General features: G+C 42.8%; 2 protein-coding genes across 9 annotated transcripts in view; one reads left to right on the forward strand and one right to left on the reverse strand.

Moving 5' to 3' along the window:
- Nucleotides 1-9,961, reverse strand: part of C2CD3 (C2 domain containing 3 centriole elongation regulator) — a 52,604-nt gene extending 42,643 nt beyond the window's left edge. For all 4 annotated transcript variants that reach the window (XM_074919037.1, XM_074919019.1, XM_074919028.1 and 1 more), the window contains exons 1-11: nucleotides 9,832-9,961; nucleotides 9,445-9,711; nucleotides 8,400-8,557; nucleotides 7,612-7,811; nucleotides 6,952-7,169; nucleotides 5,972-6,104; nucleotides 4,689-4,817; nucleotides 3,314-3,458; nucleotides 2,757-2,917; nucleotides 1,316-1,531; nucleotides 753-865 (exon numbers count right to left, since the gene is read on the reverse strand). In XM_074919037.1, the coding sequence (XP_074775138.1) occupies nucleotides 753-865; nucleotides 1,316-1,531; nucleotides 2,757-2,917; nucleotides 3,314-3,458; nucleotides 4,689-4,817; nucleotides 5,972-6,104; nucleotides 6,952-7,169; nucleotides 7,612-7,811; nucleotides 8,400-8,557; nucleotides 9,445-9,711; nucleotides 9,832-9,892 (1,801 nt within the window). In that variant the 5' untranslated portion in view covers nucleotides 9,893-9,961. The remainder of the gene's footprint in view (nucleotides 1-752; nucleotides 866-1,315; nucleotides 1,532-2,756; nucleotides 2,918-3,313; nucleotides 3,459-4,688; nucleotides 4,818-5,971; nucleotides 6,105-6,951; nucleotides 7,170-7,611; nucleotides 7,812-8,399; nucleotides 8,558-9,444; nucleotides 9,712-9,831) is intronic.
- A 212-nt stretch (nucleotides 9,962-10,173) lies between these two features.
- PPME1 (protein phosphatase methylesterase 1) overlaps nucleotides 10,174-20,535 on the forward strand; it is a 33,269-nt gene continuing 22,907 nt past the window's right edge. For 4 of the 5 annotated variants that reach the window (XR_012634585.1, XR_012634588.1, XM_074919141.1 and 1 more), the window contains exon 1: nucleotides 10,174-10,338. Coding sequence is in view for 2 of the 5 variants with exons in the window: in XM_074919141.1 (XP_074775242.1) it covers nucleotides 10,241-10,338 (98 nt within the window). In the remaining 3 variants the exon portion in view is untranslated. Of the gene's footprint in view, nucleotides 10,339-13,762; nucleotides 14,039-20,535 lie in introns of those variants that run through there. The other variant, XM_074919150.1, reaches the window with a different exon arrangement.

Genomic DNA, 20,535 nt, shown 5'->3' on the forward strand with positions numbered 1-20,535 from the left:
CTGTATTATTTTTATATTACAAAGAGCTAAGGTTCAGAAGAATTAGATGTTTTGTCTGGACACAAATGGAGAATATACAAGAGAACTCAGAATTACCCCAAGATCTCTCAAGTGCCACCCAGAAAGATGCAAAGGCAATGGGAGAGGCATTTGAAATTCCAGTTTCTGGGAAGACTGGGCAGAGAGGATCTTGCTCATACAGCATTCTCTGCTCACTGAGGAGAGAAACACAACATAAATTGTTCTCAGGTATACAAACACTGTGACTCTCAGTGAAGAGAGTAATATCTACTGATTTGAGCACAAGATCTCTCAGATCCAGCAGACTCTGAGCTCTTGCAGATGTTACATGACATCAGCATCTGGAAAAAGTACTTCCTTGAGATATAAATATCGCTGATATTTCTAAAAGTACTTTATCAACCTCATACTACTGCAGAAAGGATATTGGCTTTATATTGAAAGGAAGGAATGGGCTTATCGCCCCACTATTATGTCCCTAGGAAAAGAAATTTGAAAACCCCAATATGAATACCTTTTAGAAGCAAAAAAATAATTTAAAAAAATCTCTTGTCTTCCTTCACCCTGAGAGAAGCAATCTGTAGCACAGAAACTCTGTTAGTAGAGGTGCCACTAATCATACTGTATTTTTCAGTCAGCAAAGAAAATACATAGAAAAAGCTACTAAATAATTTCTAAGAGACGAAGGAATCAACAGAACTAAATACCAGAGGGAAGAATAATGCTCTTACCATCATCTGTGATTTTACTTGAAGCTATACGAATTACTTCTGTTGTTATGGAGATCTGCCCTTTTGCATCCTTGGAGGCTCCCACAGGGAAGTGGTACTCAACAAAGAAGGTACTGGGAATAAAAAAGTGAATGGATGATCACAAACCATCAAATATCTAATGTACATAATGAAATTGAACTTAGCAGGCAAGTTTCATATTGACAATTTATTGTTACTCTATTTTTTTTGGAATAATTGAACTGTTTTATGAATTCCTTCAATAGATTACGTGTATGTCAGATTCTCCAAAAAACCTCAAGTTTGTTTTCAATGTACTGTCACAAAGCACACTGGTACCTCCCCAAAATCCCAGAAAAAACATGGCCTGAAGTGATCCTACCTCAGGATAAATTATTCACCTGTCTAACTTTCAGAAGTCTATGGTTTATAATTTCCTGAGAGGAGAAAAGAAATAGTAAGACCTCAGAAGCCTGGAGAGCTGAGGTAAACTGGACTACAAAACTGATCTCAGCAGAATAAGGGCACAAGTAACAAGCTGGCAAGAGAAAAATCCCTCTTACCACTTGTTAGCTGATGTAAGTCTTGGAGGCTTCCCCATTAAACCTTTCTTTCTTGGTGTGATCTGGATGCTCTCAGGAGGGATTTTCAAGCTTTCAATGATGACTCTGGCTAGGTGTATTCGCTCCAGCAGTGCCAACCTGTCTACGCTCAGGGATGTGACATCAGTTGCTTCTGTGGGATCTCCTGGAGGAGCAAGGGCTCTAGTAGGAGAGCAGCTGACGAGATAAAACTGAGAATCAGGACTACATGAACATTCTTAACACAACCACGTGAAGAGGAAATTATAGCTTGGTGGGATATTATTTAAAAACTGCTCACGGTTCATTAAAAGGCACATTTAACATGTATTTTTTACAACACATTTGGTGGTCTCCATAACAGAAACCCTACAATATACAATATTTTAGGGTACATAATTGAGAGGAAAAAAAAAAAAAGTTACGCAGTTTAACTCTTCAAAAAGAAAAGCTTCATTTAACATCATATACAAAAAAACAGTGAGAAGGTACAGTTATACACGTGGACAAGTCACTGCCGCAGAGGAACAGCAAGACTTTTATCATAACTTAAAATCTCACTTGCACTTTGTGAGACTTGACTTGTAAATGGTTTTGTGTTGTTACCTCTGGAGATACGAATTTTACCTGAATGTAAAAATAGTAGTATTTGTAAGAAAAGTTTCAGAAATGTTTGAAGCTGAATTAAAAAAATAAATAAATCATAAAACCTTAATGCTAACTGGTATTGTACAAGTAAAGCTTGATAATTGGGTTTTTAGGGTCACTGTTTTATTGGTTCTGTCATGGAAAAAAGGGAATACAATTTAGATGAGGTCAGAACAGAAGTTTATTTACTACAGCAACAGGAGAGAACATAGATCAGCAAAGAACCACTCTGCTGATGTGAACTCTGTCCCTGTAAAGCAGATACAAATTTTATATGCTTAGAGGCATTGTGCAAAGACAGACAACAGGATGTGAGTTATTTCATACCTGTTACATACACAAGGCCCCAGAACTGCACAAAGCTGGTCCGGAGTCTGTTTTTTTTTTTTTTCCACACAGGGACTAATTTAGCATGAAGGTTACACAGTGATTATTGTTTCAGGAGTCAGGGCGAGAGTCCAGCCTAGAGGCCCACTCAGGCCTGAGCATTTCTGCTTCCACAGTTTCAAACGTTATTACTAGGCTTATTGCATTTTTGGCAAACTTGCGGTTTTAACCAATTGCATCCAAATAGTTTCTTTAACAACATATAGCAATTCCCGGGTGATGCTGATGCTCCATCATTGCCAGTGATACTACAAGAATTCCCCACCAAAATGGTTATTCAGTGAACTGTGTGATAATGACAGAGCACAATAACATAGTGTGATTCTTGCTAAAACTACCTTACAGGAAGCAAGATGCTGCAAAAGAAGTCACTAATGAAACTATTTACCTGGGTTTAATTTCTGTCACCTTCTGATCCTGACCAAAGGCACTGGAATCCTTCTGTGCACTCACTGGATCAGTTTTCTTGAGATTTTCTGTCTTGGTTACTTTTTTGGAGGCATTAACATCATCATCACTGAGGAAATCACTTAAACTGGAATCAGATTTCTGAAACAGAAGTAACACACATAAAATAAGTTGACTATCACTGTCAAGAAGGATTCATAATGGTCATGATACATAAAGAAGAGAAACATCTTGCAGATTGCATAATTCAAAACAAAGTTGTATCAAAATTTGTCGGGGGTTTAAAGAAAAGTCTTCATGGACAGACTCAATCCTAGCAATTTCCAAACTCAGTGCTTGACTTTGTGGTCTTAACAGTATTCTTTTAATAAAATTAATTGTAAGCAATGTTCTCACAAGCTTCTTTATGATATTTAATGCTAATTAAGCTTTACTGATACTGAAATCTGTAGCTTTTCTTTTTTTTTGACGCAGACTTCTGGTTTTCTTCACCTTAGGGACTACATATTAAGCACCTTCCTTTTGATCTCCACTTACAGGAGCTGTGTAAAAAAGACTCTCTAGCAGACTCTGGTCGTAATGGGGATCATTGAGCTCACTGTCATACACCTCACTCCCAAGAGACAGAGAATCCAAAAGGGACCCTGTCCGATCCCAGAAATGCACAGGAGATAAATCAGCACTGTGGACACAAGAGAAAGAAACATAACTTAGCGTTGCAAGTTCTGCAGTCGGTGTTTTATGAATTCTGACAATACCATCTGTTCTGCACTGGGTTTGTGCTATATTGGCTCCAGGTACAGCCAAACTGTGCTCACACAGCACCGTGCCCAACCTGATACACGCCTGTGACCCAACCCAATGGGTTATCTTGTGATCACAATGTGAAACAAGTGTGCGTGAACATACAGCCATAGAATCATGGAGCAGTTGAGGTTTGGAAGGGAATTCTTGAGACCATCTAGTCCAACTCCTCCTCAAAGGCAGAGGATGCAAATAAGAAAATTGTCCAGATGGATTTTGAATTATCTCCAAAACTGAAGATTCCACAACCTCCTGGGGCAATCTGTTCCAGTGCTTGATGACCCTCATCATAACATATATCTATTAATATCTACCTATAATAGTTATCCTTAAGTACTTTATAACTTTTTGAATGTTTTAAGATACCAGTAATCCTTAAGGATGGTTTACTTTAATAAAAAAATAAACACAAGCTATATCCGAGTATGTAAAATACAAGTACCTTCAGAGCATGGTTAGAGCAAGCTGGGGTTGGTTTGGTTTAAGTGTTTTCTATCTGTGCTCTGAGTTCAAAACCATTTTATGACCTGCAAACATTGCAGTGTCACCCAGTGATAAACCACAGGGAAAGAGTAAGTGCAGGGCACAAGACATGAATTGAAATTTTAAACCGTATCTGACACAGAAGCTGTGTGCTTCATACCCCTGATTTGGATAAAGACAACCATTGACGTCATTTATACTCTTCCTACTCCTCACAAAATGAGAGGAAAAGGTCAATTTAATATTTGGAGAAAGATTAATAATGACTATCAGTTCTCGCTATTTTTACTTTACAGACTGCAAGTTTTTCAAAAAAACATTGCGTTTGTTTTATGTACTTCTTCACATTTTAGGGCACAACAGTTACAACTATTAAATCACTTAATCATTAAAGATTATAGTTAATCTTTCTGATATTATTTTTACATCAAGGGACTCGGAGCTGTCTAGGTTGTCATACATTAGAGTGCAAGCTGAGGTATAAAACACCTCCATCACCTGCACACATGATTCACTGGTTACATTTCCAGAAACATGGAGAACTTGAAGAGCCAAGAGGCATTTTTCAGTATAAACTGCTCAAATAAAGACAATTTTGCAGTAACCCCCAGTGCATTACACTTACCTGCCCAACAGTAACTGTATTGCTCTTTCTTCAGAGTTTAGGTCAAACGGCTGGCCTGACACTTCAGATGCGACGAGATGGGGATCTTCAGGAGAGGGCAAAATATCTGAGTCCAAAACTTTTGGGCTCCTAGATAAGAGCGATGGCAGCACAGAGAGCAGTAAAAGGAAAAATACAGATCTTAAGGCATGTTCAACATTAATCCATCAAGGACAAAAATCAAAGGTATGTACAGCCTTCTCTGGTCTGTAGCTTAATCTCTAGATACACAAAAACTTTCTGCAACTCTGCAGTCTGCTACAAGTCACATCCAAAATCTTACACTTTGCAATGTGTCAGGATCACAGAACCATTTAGGTTGGAAAAGACCTTCACGATCATCGAATCCAACCATAAAGATTGGCCCAATCTTGCAGTTTAAGCACAATTGCTGCAAACGAGAAGAGTGGGCCTGAGAAAGACAAGCAAGATGTTTGTAAGTGATGTTCCTGGAACATCCAGGCTTTCCTGGAAAGCCCAAAACAATCTACTTTTAAACAAACTGGAATAATTTGAGCAGAAATAATTTAAATTGTGCTTGCAGCAGCAGCATTGTTGACTGTCAAAGACAATTTTCTGATTTACAGCAGAACTAAAGGCATTGTTAATCTTTTTCCAAAAATAAGGAAGTTTCTCTTGTAAAAAACACGCATTTGTCTCAATACTTCTAAATTCAATTTCACCGAATTGAGAACGTTTACTAAGCCCAGTACTAAACAAAGTTGGAGTTCGAAGCTGAAAAGGCACAAACACTTTTTTTCCCCCCCAATATGCTAAGAAGGATATAGAAGAAGATAATGACTACTAATTCTGAGAACGCAGTTATAGATGTAAATTTTCATGAGTATTTTGGCACCGAGAGATGCAAACTAGAATATGCAAAAGTACTCCATTTATGCCACTAATTACTTACATTTCTTTGAAAACCTGTTCTCTATGATGAAGTACTATTTAATTTGCCATGTTCCTCACATTACTCTTATTCCTTATCAAAATTTAATATTTCCTTATCAAATAACTCCATACTAAATACAAATATACCGTGAAACAAGATTAAAATCAATGATGTAAGTCAAAGCTTACTACATGATGATTAAAATCAATTCCCAAATAGAAAATAATTTCCCGTTTGAACGAGAATCATAAAATACATCACATGAATCTCAGTATATCATGTTTTCCTGGTAGGGTATCAAAATTTATGGTTTGGAGCTTAATGTGACTTCCCCCTTTTCCAGGCTCACTTTGCTGTTGCTTTGAAATTGTCTCTCTCCATAAAAGAAGGCACTTCATTCAATTCAATCTCCATGTCTGGGCTAGACTTCATTGCAGAAACAACCATGGCATCACGGAGTTTATTGCCTTGATCCAAAAGAGCTGAGGAATAAGCAGAAGCATTAAATCTCAGCATTCAAATGCAATTTAACGGCAATGTGTAAACACAATAAATGTGCCAGCTACAGTCAAGAAACTTCTGTTTTCTGCTGTTATAAAGAGATCTTGACATACTGGAGATTAAGTGCGTGCTACACACCATAAAACAGACAGCACAGCTGGGAGAGAGCGAGTCTATCAGTCTCCCACTCAAAGCCGTACAAATAACTCATCTGCACACACCAAGCCAGGCATTAGAGGGGCATTATTAAGATACAGCAGCAAGATTAATTTATGGAAGAGCAGCTCGTCACCTTAGGATGTCTCAACAGCAGTCTAATTTTAGGTCTCCTCTGTAAACATAAAAACCAACTCAACAGACAACACATATGGAAATGTGCCCTACTTTGATGCTCATTTGAATCCAGTCCAGGCGGTCTGTGATCTAAAAGGGATGCTAACTGGCAGGTGATGGAAAAGAAATCATTTTTCATCTGAGAATGCATAGAAACCCTCCTAAGACCTGTTTGAACGTGAGTGGCACCGTTGATGGATGTCTCGGAAGACATGTCAATGATTAAACAGCCTGTGAAGCTGAGCTTCTTTTTCTTTTACCCCTCCAGGTCAGCATGGTTTGCCCGATCTGGATATTCAAGCCACCTTCCAACAAGATTAAATCAGTAGTTTTTACATCAAGACCTTTCTGTTACAATTTTCTGTTTGAAATAACACAGTGAGAGCATGCAAAGTATCGCTGTCCCTTAAGTCTTTATCTCTAGGTAGGCACCTGAAATATTATCAAGAGCTATTTACTGTGAAACCTAAAAGATGATGTCAATTGTATACAAACCTGACAGCAGGTCTTTTGTAGCTGGGTTATGCAAAGAGAGCACCCGCATGTTTGTTCTAGCAGGTGCTTCAGGATCTGTGCTGGTGGGAAACGACACTTGCTGATTTGAAGGATTCACTTTCAAACGTTCATCTGGTAAAATCAGATGGTGATGAGAAGCAGAAAAAATGTCCTTTATGTTTTCTGAGTTCTCTTGAAAGAGCAAATGGTTCTTTCCTCTATTGAAAAATGAAACATTATTTCGGTAACAACTAAAGTGGATCAGTAAAGGGATTCAAAACTCTTCAAACTCTCCCTAGCACTGCAGCTGCCCCCTTTCAGTACATGCTCCAAAAAGAAAAGCAACACATTATTTTAATGACTCCTCATCTTCCACTTATACTGTCAGAGAGAGACCGACTCAAGCTGGAAGTAAAAGATTTGTGGCACCTCTTGTGTCAACTAGCACAGCTTGAATGAAGTCATCATAGGATGTAAATATATATCAGATGAGAAACTGTCCCTGTAAGCTCTGAAATGCTGAACGTTCTGGATTTCATATAAAATGCACTTTCAGAAAGATCAAGTATTCCATAACTCACAAGTGAAGAGCCATTACTCCAAAAAAAGTGTGTGAACTTCAAAATAAACCAGAGTTTTGTCATGGGGAAAAAAAGATACCTGGGAATTGTGGCTCTGCTGTTAGTAACGGACTCTTGGCCAGCAACAGTCGCCTGCGTTTGCCTCGACTGCTGTGATGGAGCAAGAAACTGCAGCTTGCTGCTTCCCTGAGCAGCAGCGATATCGGAACTTGTATCTGTGGTTGGGATAGAGCTGCTGGTGTCATACAGGGCTGGCAGAGGTTCTAGGACTAGTGAGACCTGAAAGATAGAAGGTGAAAAGAGTATTTAGTTCTTTTTTTAATTCAGTACAACACACAGTGTTCCACTTCACTTGTCACACTACGGAAAACTGTTCCTTTCGACACAAAGTAATATTTATTATCGTGCAGTTATGTGACATCATAAAACTCGGACATATTTACAACTACCTATTTCACATTCCACGTTTTCAAATCACAGGCAACCATCTTTCAGGATAAATTATCCAGAGCCAGGGTTGCAAAACAGAACACCACCTTCTTAATCCCAGATTTCAACATGTACAATTTCAGCCCAGTGAGGCTGTGGAGAAGTGTTAGAACTAAATATCCATTTTTAAATCTGTTAAAACTCACTCTCAGTGTAGAGACTACAGATTTTCTTAAGCTGAACTACCAATGCCACACATCCTTCCTAACAAAACAGAGTCAACACCGCCAATATTCATTTTTCATTTGCTCTCTTAGTTTATGCATGCCTTGGACAGAGACCTGGCCTACAGCGTAGCTCATACAGCTTGATCCCAGCACCAGACTATACTGGTATTACAGCAATACAATTTATAATAAAGAGCAAATATGTAAGTACCTGGAGCTCTCCTAGTTTATCAGATGTTGGTGAAACCACAGTGAAAAGCCCACTGATCGGGTGGCTGGGAGAGAGCTGGGACAGTCCAGTGATTTGCACTCTGCCAATTGGAAGGTGGTCAAGTTTGGTCATTACCTCTAGGACAAGCACACCCATATCTGAAAAAATTAGGAAGAGCTTTGTTTCAGTCTCACACAACACGGTCACATTAAACACAATTAAAACTTTTCTGTTAAAATGACAGAGATGCTAGAGGTTAACATGTCATATCATGAAATGCTCATGATAGAGGCAGCAGGTAAAGAAGTGTTATACTGATAAGAAATTCTGATAAATAAGTACAAGTTTACCACAAAAGGACTAGTTACAATTAATGGATTTAAACTGACAGAGGGGAGATTGAGATGAGATCTAAGGCAGAAATTGTTCCCTGTGAGGGGGGTGAGGCCCTGGCACAGGTTGCCCAGAGAAGCTGTGGCTGCCCCCTCCCTGGAAGGGTTCAAGGCCAGGTTGGACAGGGCTTTGGGCAACCTGGGCTAGCGGAAGGTGGCCCTGCCCGGGGCAGGGGGCTGGTACTGGATGATCTTTAAGGTCTCTTCCAACTTAAACATTTCTATGATTCTACAAGTAACGGTAGCAGGCACAGGTTTTACAGACTCTAGGCTTGCATTCATTTCCTGCAGATCTTTCACTAAATTAAGAACCTTAATAATATTACAAGGTCAACTAAGTACCTTTTTATTCTTCATACCCTTAGAACAGTGAAATGCCTGTTTAATGTGAGATGCATAATACTAAAAAATCATCTGATCTTGACCCTACAAGGACTACAGGAGACTTTTTGCACTAAACCTGACTACTAGAAAGACTGATGCCAGCAACTCCAGGCTGAGATCAATAGCCTCCTGAACCAGGAAAACGACCTAAAAAAGCCATAAATGAAAAGAGAACTGGGGTTACTTGGTGGGTAAGTAACTCCTCGGCTTTTGCGGGTCTCCCCGCAGCTCCGGCCCTGTCCTGCCTGACCAGGGAGAAGCAGCTCTACCTGTCAGGTAAGCAGTGAACTGCTTGGGCCCACAGCGGACGGCGTAGCGGGCGGTGGTTCTCCCCGCCGGTTGTCCCGGCCTGGAGGAGGGCTGGAAGACGGTACCGTCGGAAGTTTCCCCCCACCACCTCAGGCGGACGAGGAGGGCGGCGGCGGGCGGCTTGGGGGCCGTCCATACAACTCGGGAGACGGTGCAGCGGAGGAAGCAGCGCAGCGGGCCCTCCACTAACGGCGGCAGGCTGGTGGACGCGGGGATGTCGCCGGTACCTGCGGGGACGAAGGACCGAGGGGGGGTCAGCGGCCCGGCACGACGCAAGCCACGGGCCGAGGCGCGCTTCCAGCCGCCGCCGCCGCCACCGCCGCTTCCCGGCCCACCCCGCGGCCCACCTCCCCCCCGCCGGGAGCCCGCCGCCGGCGGAGCCATCGCTCTGGGCTTCCTCTGCCGCATCCCGCCTCGCCTCAGGCTGCGCCGCCAACCGCCGCCTCGGCGGGAGCGGGACGCGCCCCTCGGAGGGCGCCGAGCGGCACTTCCGGGACTACAACTCCCGTCATGCACCGCGGCCACGCAGCACCCCACGGGGCGGGGAACTACATTTCCCAGAAGGTCACGGGAGGGCGCTACGGGTGCCGTCAGGGGCGGGCTGCGCTTCCCGTGGTGCCGCGCGGCGGCGCTGTCGGGGGGCGGCCGCTTCCGGTGGGGCGGCGCGGAGCGGGGGTTGGCGGCGGGGGCGGCTTGGGGAGGGGGAGAGGGCTGTTTGCGGTGTGTCCTTGTGCGTCCGTGTTCTCGTTCGTCGTTATGTCGGCCCTGGAGAAGCAGTTGCATCTGGGTCGCCTCCCGCCGCGGCCCCCTTTGCCCGGTGGCGGCGGCCAGTCCGGCTCCAAGATGCGCATGGGGTAGGTGGGGGAAGGGTGGAGGCGGCTGAGGGGACCGGGGTGGGGGAGGCAGAAGGGGAAGGACACAAACAGCGGCGAGGGAAGGGTGCTGGGGGGTGAGCGATGCTCGTTGCTGGGCGTCTGGCTGGCTGTCATGGGGGGCTTGTGATGGAGGGAGCTCTGGAGGCACGGGGTGCTCCTTATTGGGGGGTCTGGATGCGGAGGGGTGCTCGTTATTGGGGGGGGGTTAGGGGCAGGAGGCTCTCTTTGCTTCAAGGTGGCAGCAGAGGGGAGAGGGGCCACCCTTGTGTGGGGAGGTTGGGGTGCCCTGTACAAAGGGGGTGCTTTGCCCTGAGTGGAGCTGGGGGTGTGTTTTGGGGGATGGTTTATTTGTTGCTGGGGGGGAATCGGGGGCTGGGGTGTTTGCTGCTGGGATATTTGAGGATGGGGGTGCTGGGTATTGGGGGGGACGGTGGGGGGTGTCTGTGTGAAAGGGAACCTCGTGGGTGGGGTGCTCGTTCCTGGGGGAGCTGGCAGGGAAAGGGAGAAAAGTGGGTGCTATTTGCTGGGGGGTTTGGCGTGAGGGGATTTTCCTGCGGAGGTGGCCAGCAGAGTGGTGGGTCTTCCTGGACGGTGACGTGAGGCGAGAGGCCATCAGGTCCCCGGGCTGGCCCTGCTCTGCGCTGGTTTGTTCCCCAGTGCCTCAGGAGAGGAGCGTCTGGACGGGGCTTCTCCAGCCGCCCCTCCCTGGCAAGGAGGCAGGCGAAGGTGTTACTGCACGAAGAGTATCCTCAGTGCTGGGGGGGGGTGGCTGGTGCTGGGATTGCTCTTCAGCAGCCCTTTTCGCTGAGTCCTTTTGCCATCTGTGTTTGAACAAGTCGTGATTTGTCTGGGTGGTACCTCAGAGTCGGTGAAAGCATGGTTGGGGGAGAGCAGTGTGTTTAAATGTTATTTCTCAGCAGCAGACACTCATGTGAAGCTGTGCAGTAGGTGAGCCCTGCCAAGTGACTTAAACTCCCGCTTCAGATGATGGAAAATCTGGGATAGCCCGGTTACAGATGTCAAATCTTTGAAGCAGGAGTGAGAATATGTTTTGGAAACTGTGAGAGAAGATTGACCTGGGTCTGGCTCTGTGGATGGCGACTAAAAAGGACTGGCTGGACAAGAACAACCTTGGCAAAAACTTTGTTCTCTAACCATGAGTCAGAGGGAGAAAATGGGTTGTAAATGGGGTGGCTTTGAATGGAATTTAGTAATTTCACCTCCAAAAGTGTGAGGGAGAAGCTCATATTCCAAGCAGGTACCTAATTATGGTTAAAGGAGAGCAAGATGATCTTGCAGCAGGGTTATGGCTAGATTGTAGGGAGGGAAGTTATAGTTGCAGAGTTATAGTAGTAGTTATAGAGAAGCAAAGGAAGCTGGCAGTAATCGTGGGGACTTGAGCTCAGGAGACGTGTGGTCTCGGGGTGCTGAGCAGGACGCTTCGCAGCCCTGTGCAAAGGCTTAAATTAAGAAGAATGGCGAAAACATGGAGATTTTCTTAACGCTAAAGAAAAGGTGGTTTCGGGGCTATATGACTTCTCGTGCGTTGCCGATTGTGAAAGTACAAAATCTGAGGTCTGGATGATGACAAAGACCAGGGGTTGATCCTCTGGAGGAAGGCCAGCCTCTGCGAGGTCCAGGTGTGTGCTGCACAATGCCTGCATGATACGAAGTGTTCTATTTGGAGGATAAAAATACCCTACAATTCCTACAGGAAATCTCCTTTGCCTTGATGCGTGAAATCAGATAACTAAAAGAAATAATGAAAAAGACAGCTACTCCACCGTGACTGAAATAAACTGTTTAGGTATTTATGCATGAGAGAGGACTCTTTGTCCTCTCCTTTAAAGCAGAGTTTCAAAACATTTATTTCACATCTTCCTATTTATATTATATTTGGATAGATATAATACAATTGATGTAGCTCGTATATGAAGTAATACTAACAAATCATAATCAAATACTTAATATGAATTATTTTAAAGCTAAGCTTCATGTAAGGGTTTAATGGCATGGTGCTGAGGCTAAGCAAAAAAGTTGAAGGTTAATTTGTACTGTTAGTACAGAAATAGGCATAGAAATTGGAAAGAAGCAGTTTTGAATGACTTTCAGAGGGGGTTGCTCGCTCTCAGGACGGCTGTCTGCCCTCCTGTATCTCTTGGTTATCTGAAATTGAGAGCTGGGACTCGTGGGCTCTGTTTCCTGATGTTGGGTTGAACTGTGGCGTTGTGAGCAAGTCACTAAACCACCAGTTCACCTGTTTGGGTTGAGATTTTTGGATTTCACAGGAGTGTGCTGAAGGCTATGTGGTAAATACAAGGCTAGATTTAATGTTAAAGATGCTATTTAATCATGCTGGCTCTGCTCAGAACAGAGTTAACCTACCAAACCCTTATGCTGTACAAAGCCTGCCAAACCCACGATTTTTCTGTTTTAGGTGAAGAAATAAAGTTTTTATTTCTTCCTCTTGTTTTATCCTGTTTAACTTAAAAGTCTCACCCCTTGGCGGTTATTTTGGGTAATTCTGAATATAATTTATACTGGCTTCATGCATTGTAAACTTTGTTAGCACCCTGTCTTATTCTTTCCATGTGGCAGTGCATACGCTGACGGCACTGTAAGCAAACACCACGACACATTGCCTGTTCAGTTTGGTATTCCTACTTTAATGATAAACATAAAACCTTCCAACATTAGTGTTAAGGTGGCCTTAAACAGGATGAAAATCAGTTTGCAGTTTGTCTTGCTGCTGGTGTCAGCTTCTGTCGGTTATTACCTGAAGGCGGGTGTCTCCATGTTAACTACAAAGTCAAAAATTAATTTCCTGCAACATAGGGGGATCTGCGCTCTGCTATGAGACCTCAGAGTCCGTAAGCTAAAGGAGCTTGGTGTGTCTGTCATCTGCCTAGTCTAATTGGCTGTGTTCTTGCAAAATGATGCCATGCTGCGGGATGTATTTTCCACGTCAGTGTTGTCGTTTCTGAAAATGCATCCTTGTGATAATTTTTATTAAGAAAATAGACAAAAGTAAAGGCTGTTAAGTTATGAACTTAATGAGGTGCTGACAAAACCCCCATGATATTTGTTGCTTCACTTACTCATCACAGGTAAACAACTTACAGCTGAGCATTTCCAGGGATTTTAAAATGGATTTTATGATGTATGCCCATGGGGTTTTTTTTGCAGTTCAGTAATATTTATGCTTGTGCAGAGCTCATTAGTAGCAATCCTGTATAGTAATTTATGTAATGCCTCCCATCTTGCTCATCTTCGGAGGGTTTTTGAATGTTCTCTGTTAGGGAAATGTTTTTGAAGGGAAGTTTGTTTACTATTGGTCTATAATGCTATAAACATTTTTTTTTTTTTTTTTTCCCTTTCAAATACTTTCTGAAAGCCCTGATATGAAATCTGGTGTTGCGGTTAAGGATCAAAAATTCCCCTGTCCTTCCCCTTCGAAGCAGCAGGGAATAGTTCATAATCACATTGTAGTGGCATGGCACAGTTGTATTTTTGGTTTACTGCTCTGACATCGAGTAAATCCCTTTACGGGTGATGTTCCCGCTGTGTGAGGCACTGCACATCTGACAGGAGAACAGCCTCATCCGGAGAGACTTGTGATTTACGCGTAAAAAGGAGACAAGAAGAAGTGGAATGCAGAGGCAGCGAAAGACAAATAACGGTGAGGTGAAGCTCTCGTGGCGTAGACGCTTTTATGGCTGTTGTTGCAAAGGAGGGCTGGAAGGGAGATCTGGCAGGCTGGTGAGGTGGCTTTTTAAATAGGTGTTGGCTGTCCTTTCCATGTGGGTAGGGTGGTGTGTAGGAGAGCTCCAACGTTTGTCTGAAGATGGAGCGTGGGGTAATGGATGCTGGTGTAGCAGAAGCTTTGGCTCAGATTTTCAGTCAACACGTTCAAATGCCAGGACTGCATGGGATCGAACTTGTCAACCTACGTTCGCGCGATTGTATCATTTACGTATCTCCTGCCAGCTCCATCAGCAACCAGAGACAAGAGTGGCTGGATGGTGGCATCATCTAGACCCTTGCTTTTGAACCTCATTAGTCTGTAGACTCAATCCTTTTTTTCTTTAACCTTTTCTTCTTCCCCCAAGATTTCTGATCTCTCCTCCTCTTAAGCTGCCGTTTTATTTTTGGTAAGCGGTGCTCAAAACTCGAAGTGGAACATCGACGGAGGCTTTCACACACACCTGTGAACTGGAAAGATTATTTAATCTACATTTGTAGAGGATAACTTCATTCATGCATCTCTACAGAGCTGGTTTTAATGTGTGTGGTGTGACTCTGCTCCCTTACTCGGGTTGTGGGCTACAGATCTGTGCGGCTGCTTGCACCTTGTCTGTGTTCATGTAAGTTATTTCTACCTAGGTTTAGCTTAAGTTTAGCTAAGTTTAATCTTATTAGGATTCAGTTCAATACAAGTGCAAGATTCCCTAGTCAGGCCACCAAAAGAGAATGTGATTAATTATACAGAGAAAAATAAGAGTGTGACTTATGATGCTGGCAAATGTGCAAGGCTGTGCTGAAATAGTCCTTTAGAATTCAAACTGTTACAGGGAACTGAAATAATGAAACTTAGAGAAACATTTGTTTGCTGTGTTAAGCATCTCATGTTTATAAATCTAATTTATTTCCGCGCTTTGAAGCAGGGCCATTAAAATGGGTTTAAACTTAATATCCAACAGTGCTGGCAAGCTGATTTTTCCCTGGCTAAATGCTTTGCTTCATATGTACCCATGCTCTGATTGGTGTGTTGGGTGCTCTTTTTTTTTTATTCCTTCTTTTTTATCGACAAGCAGGTCATGTTAATGGCCTGTATGGTGTGGCTGAAAGCAGATCGTAAGAAGCAGAGGGTGGAGCAAGTGAGATTGCTGTAGGAAAATAGAAAGATGATTTACTGCAGCACTGGGATTTCTCAAGCTTCAGTCATCCTTGACTGGAAAGGCAAGTTATGGGGTAGGATGCTTTCTTCAAAACATCATTTTCAAGCTTACTCTGAAATTATTTTTCTTTGAAAAGAAGCTTTGGCCATATATACTGAGGACTTCTTAACCAAAATAGTCTTACATCATTTTGGTAATATATTGTTAAAAAGCTTAATACATGTTTCAGTAGTTTATACTAAAATGGCACCTATTACTGCATTGAAATCCATGAAAATAGATTTGTTTCTCTTTTTTTTTTTTTCTTTCATTTTATTCTTTTTTTGCCATTTTCCAGTACGATCCTTTCCTTATGTCTCTTTAATGGAGAGTCTCATTCGAGAAGTCGAAGTGACTGAAGCAAATAGCTGTGCTGTGCCCGTGGGACTGTCACACGAGGCTGAGTGCTCTGCTCCTCACTCTGAATCTCAGCTCTGCTTGCAGCTGCAGCCTCTTCCACGCTTCCACTTGTATATTAAAGTAATGGCACACCTGAAAACGCAAACAGTAGGGACGTTGAATCCTTGATTGTGTGGCAACACTGATATTAATATTTCAGTGAAACCACTGGATAGTTAAAATGGCTGCTGCAACATAGTTTTGACAGCCTTTTGCGGTAGCATTAGATGTACGCTTAGAATTTCATCGTATTTCACAGCACATCGCATTGATTTCTGCTACCTTGCTTCCTCTAAATTCCAGCCCCCTCCTGCCTGCAGACACACACGTGTGTGTGCAGCGTTCCACCAGTACCAGCCTTTGCTAGCGTAGTGTTCTCCTGCCTGCATTTAAGTGTTTTCCAACAGAATTGGCCAACTGACCGATGGCACCAAAAGGCTGGTTTTAAAGGAAGGTGATGCTTCTCTTCGACTCGAGCAGTACGTGAAACTCAAACCGCTGAGAGGAACTCGGAGTTCATTTTTCAGTGTCCATTTATTTTAAGGAGCAAAGTTGTCTGAGGTTGTGTTTGAAATTGCCTGCGTATTTGAAAGTGATTCGTTTGAATCGCCTGGTTGAAATTGAAATAAAATCAAACTTCATGGTCAGAATTCTTTGGGGAAATTGGCTAATGAAGTTTGCGAAATCACTAGTGAACCAAAAGGACTGGGAACTTACAGTAGCAGCTCCTGACAGCTGTAGCAGCTGCTGCATGTGTGGTCTTATTTTAAGTTTTTCCCTAGGTAGCTTATTCAGAGATGAGGAGCTGGATGGGATTTGGAAATGAAGAAGAATTTGCTGTTCTCCAATACATGAATAAAAATTATGTACAATCTCCTAAGGTCTTTTAATTATCTAGAAGGGCTTGATTGGATCAGATCTGTGTAATTTGATCATGACAAATTTCAACTAATTTCTCTTTTTCTAAGCAATTTTTTTTTCCCCTGAAACCTTTTTAATAAGGAAACATTTTATGTATTCAGTATCTTCAAGGCAGAACTTAAAATACTGTCCTTGTCAATTTTTAGAATTTTTAAATAGAGCCTGTCAACTATGGCAGTTCTTACATATAGATAATGTTTGATTTGTTTTGGCTAGGTTCAAATATGGTGCAAGAATTAAGTGTCTCAATTGATACATGTCCTGTTCTTTAATTGCATTAGTAGTTTTAAACAGGGACTCGGCGGAAAAAAAAAAAAAAAAAAAGGCATTTCTAAAAATGGTTCTCCCTGCTTGCCTGCTTGGTACAACCTTTTTTTTTTTTTTTTTTTTTTCTTTTTAGGAAAATACCTGAATGAAAACCCCTTTAAAAAGTGGTGAGAGATTTGTTGAGCCGCGTGGGCTCCTGTTGCTCTGGGATCGCTTGCAGTATGTGCACGTTTTCAGTATGTGATAAAGAGGACAAACTGCACAATAGGATAAAACTAGCTGTAGAGGGTGCCCAGAATTTGTTTTGTGATTCCAGTTTAATATGCTGGCTGGCTGGCTTGGACTTTGAGGATCATTCTAGAAAAGTTATTATGTTGGATCCATTTCTGTTTTGGTCTGCCGGATACTTTAAAAAGCAGTAATTAGTTCTGTCAGTTTAAATATTTGGTCAGCAGAATACTGCTTCAGCATAGGAAGGTGCAAAATCACAGCTGCTGTTTATTAGGCTTGCTTCTAATTTTGAACGTGTGTTGATGTATCGCTAAAAAAAGAAGCTCTAGGAAAAATAACAAAGATACTAATTCTTTTCTTCAGAGAAATGTTTCTCTGAAATCGGCCACTGCCCAGCCTCCTGCGGTCACCAGGTGTTTTGTGGAAAATTACACGTTAATTCTAACGTTTTGGGGGTTCAATATTAAATCAGAGGTTACTTATGTTTCTCCAGCATTGTTTGGAGGCAAGTATTTTACTTTAAATTACAATCTACATGTATTTACATCAGAGGTGCCAATAGTTTTTAATTCCCAGCTCCTCTTCACTTTCTGCTCCAATTCCCCCACAAACATAGGATTTCTGTTGTATATTTTTCCCAGATATTTCATATTTGACTTCCAAGCACTAACATTTTCTCTGAAGGCGTTAACTCTTGTTAAGCTGAAGCATTCACTAATGCCACTAAATCAAATAGTATGACAAGAAGTAGAGTGGCAAGTTCCCAGAGATGGCTTGGCTCTGATTTCACAGGTTTCTCTTCCATTCCATGAGATATTCTCCATGGATCTGTCTTGGTGTTAGCATCTGCCTGCCTCTTGCCTGAAAACTCTAGCAGTAGTGCTTGCGTTGGACCTCTGCCGTCAGAAATGGTGCTGGAAGGAGATACAAAAATACTCGTCTTTTGGTTGAGCCCTTGTTGGGTTTTGTTGTTGTTGTTTTTATTTCACATTCAGGTTTTCCCCAAGCAGAGTGGAAAGTTGAGCAATCTAACCTCATTTTTGCTTAGGAATTATGGACAGTCTTTGTGAAACTGAGCAAAGTTTCACCATTTCAGTCAACAGTTGCTTCTCAAATTCACTGTGATCGGGTCAACCCTGTGTGGGTTTGTGCTGCTACTGGAGTGATCTGTCTCCTACTGTCCTGCTACTTGTCTTCATCTTCTCCATTGTGCTGTCTTTGGGTGACCTCACAGTTAGCCAGGTGAGGAACAGATCTGGAGAAGATCAGAGCAGTTGTGGATGTCCCATCATTGGAAGTGTTCACCGCCAGGTTGGACAGGGCTTTGAGCAACCTGCTCTAGTGAAAGATGCCTCTGCCCATGGCGGGGGGGGGGTGGATGAGATGATCTTTAAGGTCCCTTTCAACCCAAACCATTCTGTGATTCTATGAAAACTATTTTTGTTTTCAGCTAGATCTGTTCACAGGGAGTGGTAAATCCGGAGGAATGAGGAAGAGGATGGCTTCTTCACTCCCCTCACAGGTTTAGTCTGCCTTACAGTGACTGTCAGCGTTCCCAGTAACTGGAGGGTTGCCTTTTCTGTTTGTCTGCCAGTTCCAGGAGAAAGAGCTGCTTCAGGTCAACCTAAGAGGCTTGAGACTGATACCAAGCTCTCCAGGTTATCTGATCTCATGAAAACATCTGCTTGAGAAAAAGAGCTAAAAATCCCCTTCAATCTGAGCAGCTGAGGTGACGTTAACTTAGTTTACCCATTAACAACTCCACCACCACCCCGCCCCATGTCAGTACTGTGTTTAACCAGATAGAGCTCTGTAAAGCGCTCGTTACATGCCCTATTTTCCAGCCTTGATTATTTCTACGCTTCTTTGAGTCCTCTTCGGTTATACCCTTAAATTATTGACCTAGCTGCAGGTCATATTCCAGACATGGCAGCACCAGTGCTTTATGCAGTAGTAGGACAGTCTGTGCTCCACGTTGAGGTTGTCCTTAGATGCTGGAGAGTCACACCATGACCAGGTCACCGTGCTCTCACTTTGGTGTATGCAGTCAGCCAACAAACCACTGGCTTTCCGGAGACTGGGCATGACAGGACTGTGTGCCCCATCCCATTTATTGCAGTTTCTTGCCTTGTGCCTGGGTACGTGACTTCACTTTGTTTGTTTTTGAGATCTGTTCTTCACCTGTTGGAAAAGGAACAGGGCCGAGTCCCTCTACGCCTGCTCTTGCCAGTGCAGGATTAATGAATGTTTTCTGTGTGGCTTGGCTATCAGTAGCTGATTTTGGTTAGTGCTGCGCTTAATATTTCCTCTGGCAGTCTTGAATGCTTAAAACTCTGTGCTTGCTGCTAGAAACTATGACATGGCTTTTGTGACAGATCGTGAGCTTGATGTCACCAGTGACAGCTCAAACTGTCACTTTTATTTCACGTTGTTGCAGTTTGGGCTTGTAGGATTTACATGCAACTGTGAGAAGTTTTCTTGCTTTTTGTTATGATTAATTTTGATGCTAAATATCCCAAATTTATGCTATTGATGATTCATGTAATTTCATACCTCTCCTACACGATACAGATTTAATGTCCTTGCACTAGTCAACAGGCTACGGTGTTCCTTTGCCTTGCGTAATAGTGGCTGTCCATACTGTACCCTGCTTCGAAAGTGGATTAATGTCACACAACCAAAGCTTTTCATCTGTCTTGATACAGTTAATCAACCACTTGCACCAGGATTTCCCCACCTTCTGCCTCCCTTATGGGTAAGAGAGTCCACTTACAAACTTTCTCATCTTACACTATAGGGGAGGTTACCGGGGAGTCCCTGCTTTACCAGGTTTATGGGTTATGTTGGAAGGGGTGTAGCCAGGCAGGTGACAATATTTGCTAATCACCTGGAATTACTCAGGACAGTCAAACTTAAAACGAGCTGTAATAAGCTTGGGGAAAGTCTGACTGCACTGAAATGCTACATTTTAAAAGAGTGATCAAATTTGTCACTAACAGCACATCCTACCTATTCAAAGATCAGAGAAGGGAAATCATCCAAGCTGTGGGCAGGTCTCTCCATCTCCAGAAAGAACCAGAAATGGTTCAGAGAGAGCGTGATCGGGGCTGGGGTGGCTTCCAGGCGAGGAGAACAGTCTATAGAGTAGGACTCTCAGCTTGAGAAATACATGGCCCAGGCAAGGGGAATATAATAGGGGTGTATACAGTCATTAATATTGTGGAGAACAGGAGGCAAACATTGTCGTAGGGTGGGTTTAAAAGCAAACAAAAGTAATCCTTTTTGCTCAAAGCCTAATTAAATCGTAGCACTGTTGTCACAGATGTTGTGGAAGTAGCTCTGGCTGGAAGTGACTTGTATTTTATGTGATGAGCTCATGGAAACTGCCCTCCTTTAATGCAACACAGTGCTGGGGATGTAG

Source organism: Athene noctua, chromosome 1 (genome assembly GCF_965140245.1).
Source record: "Athene noctua chromosome 1, bAthNoc1.hap1.1, whole genome shotgun sequence".
Classification (NCBI taxonomy): domain Eukaryota; kingdom Metazoa; phylum Chordata; class Aves; order Strigiformes; family Strigidae; genus Athene; species Athene noctua.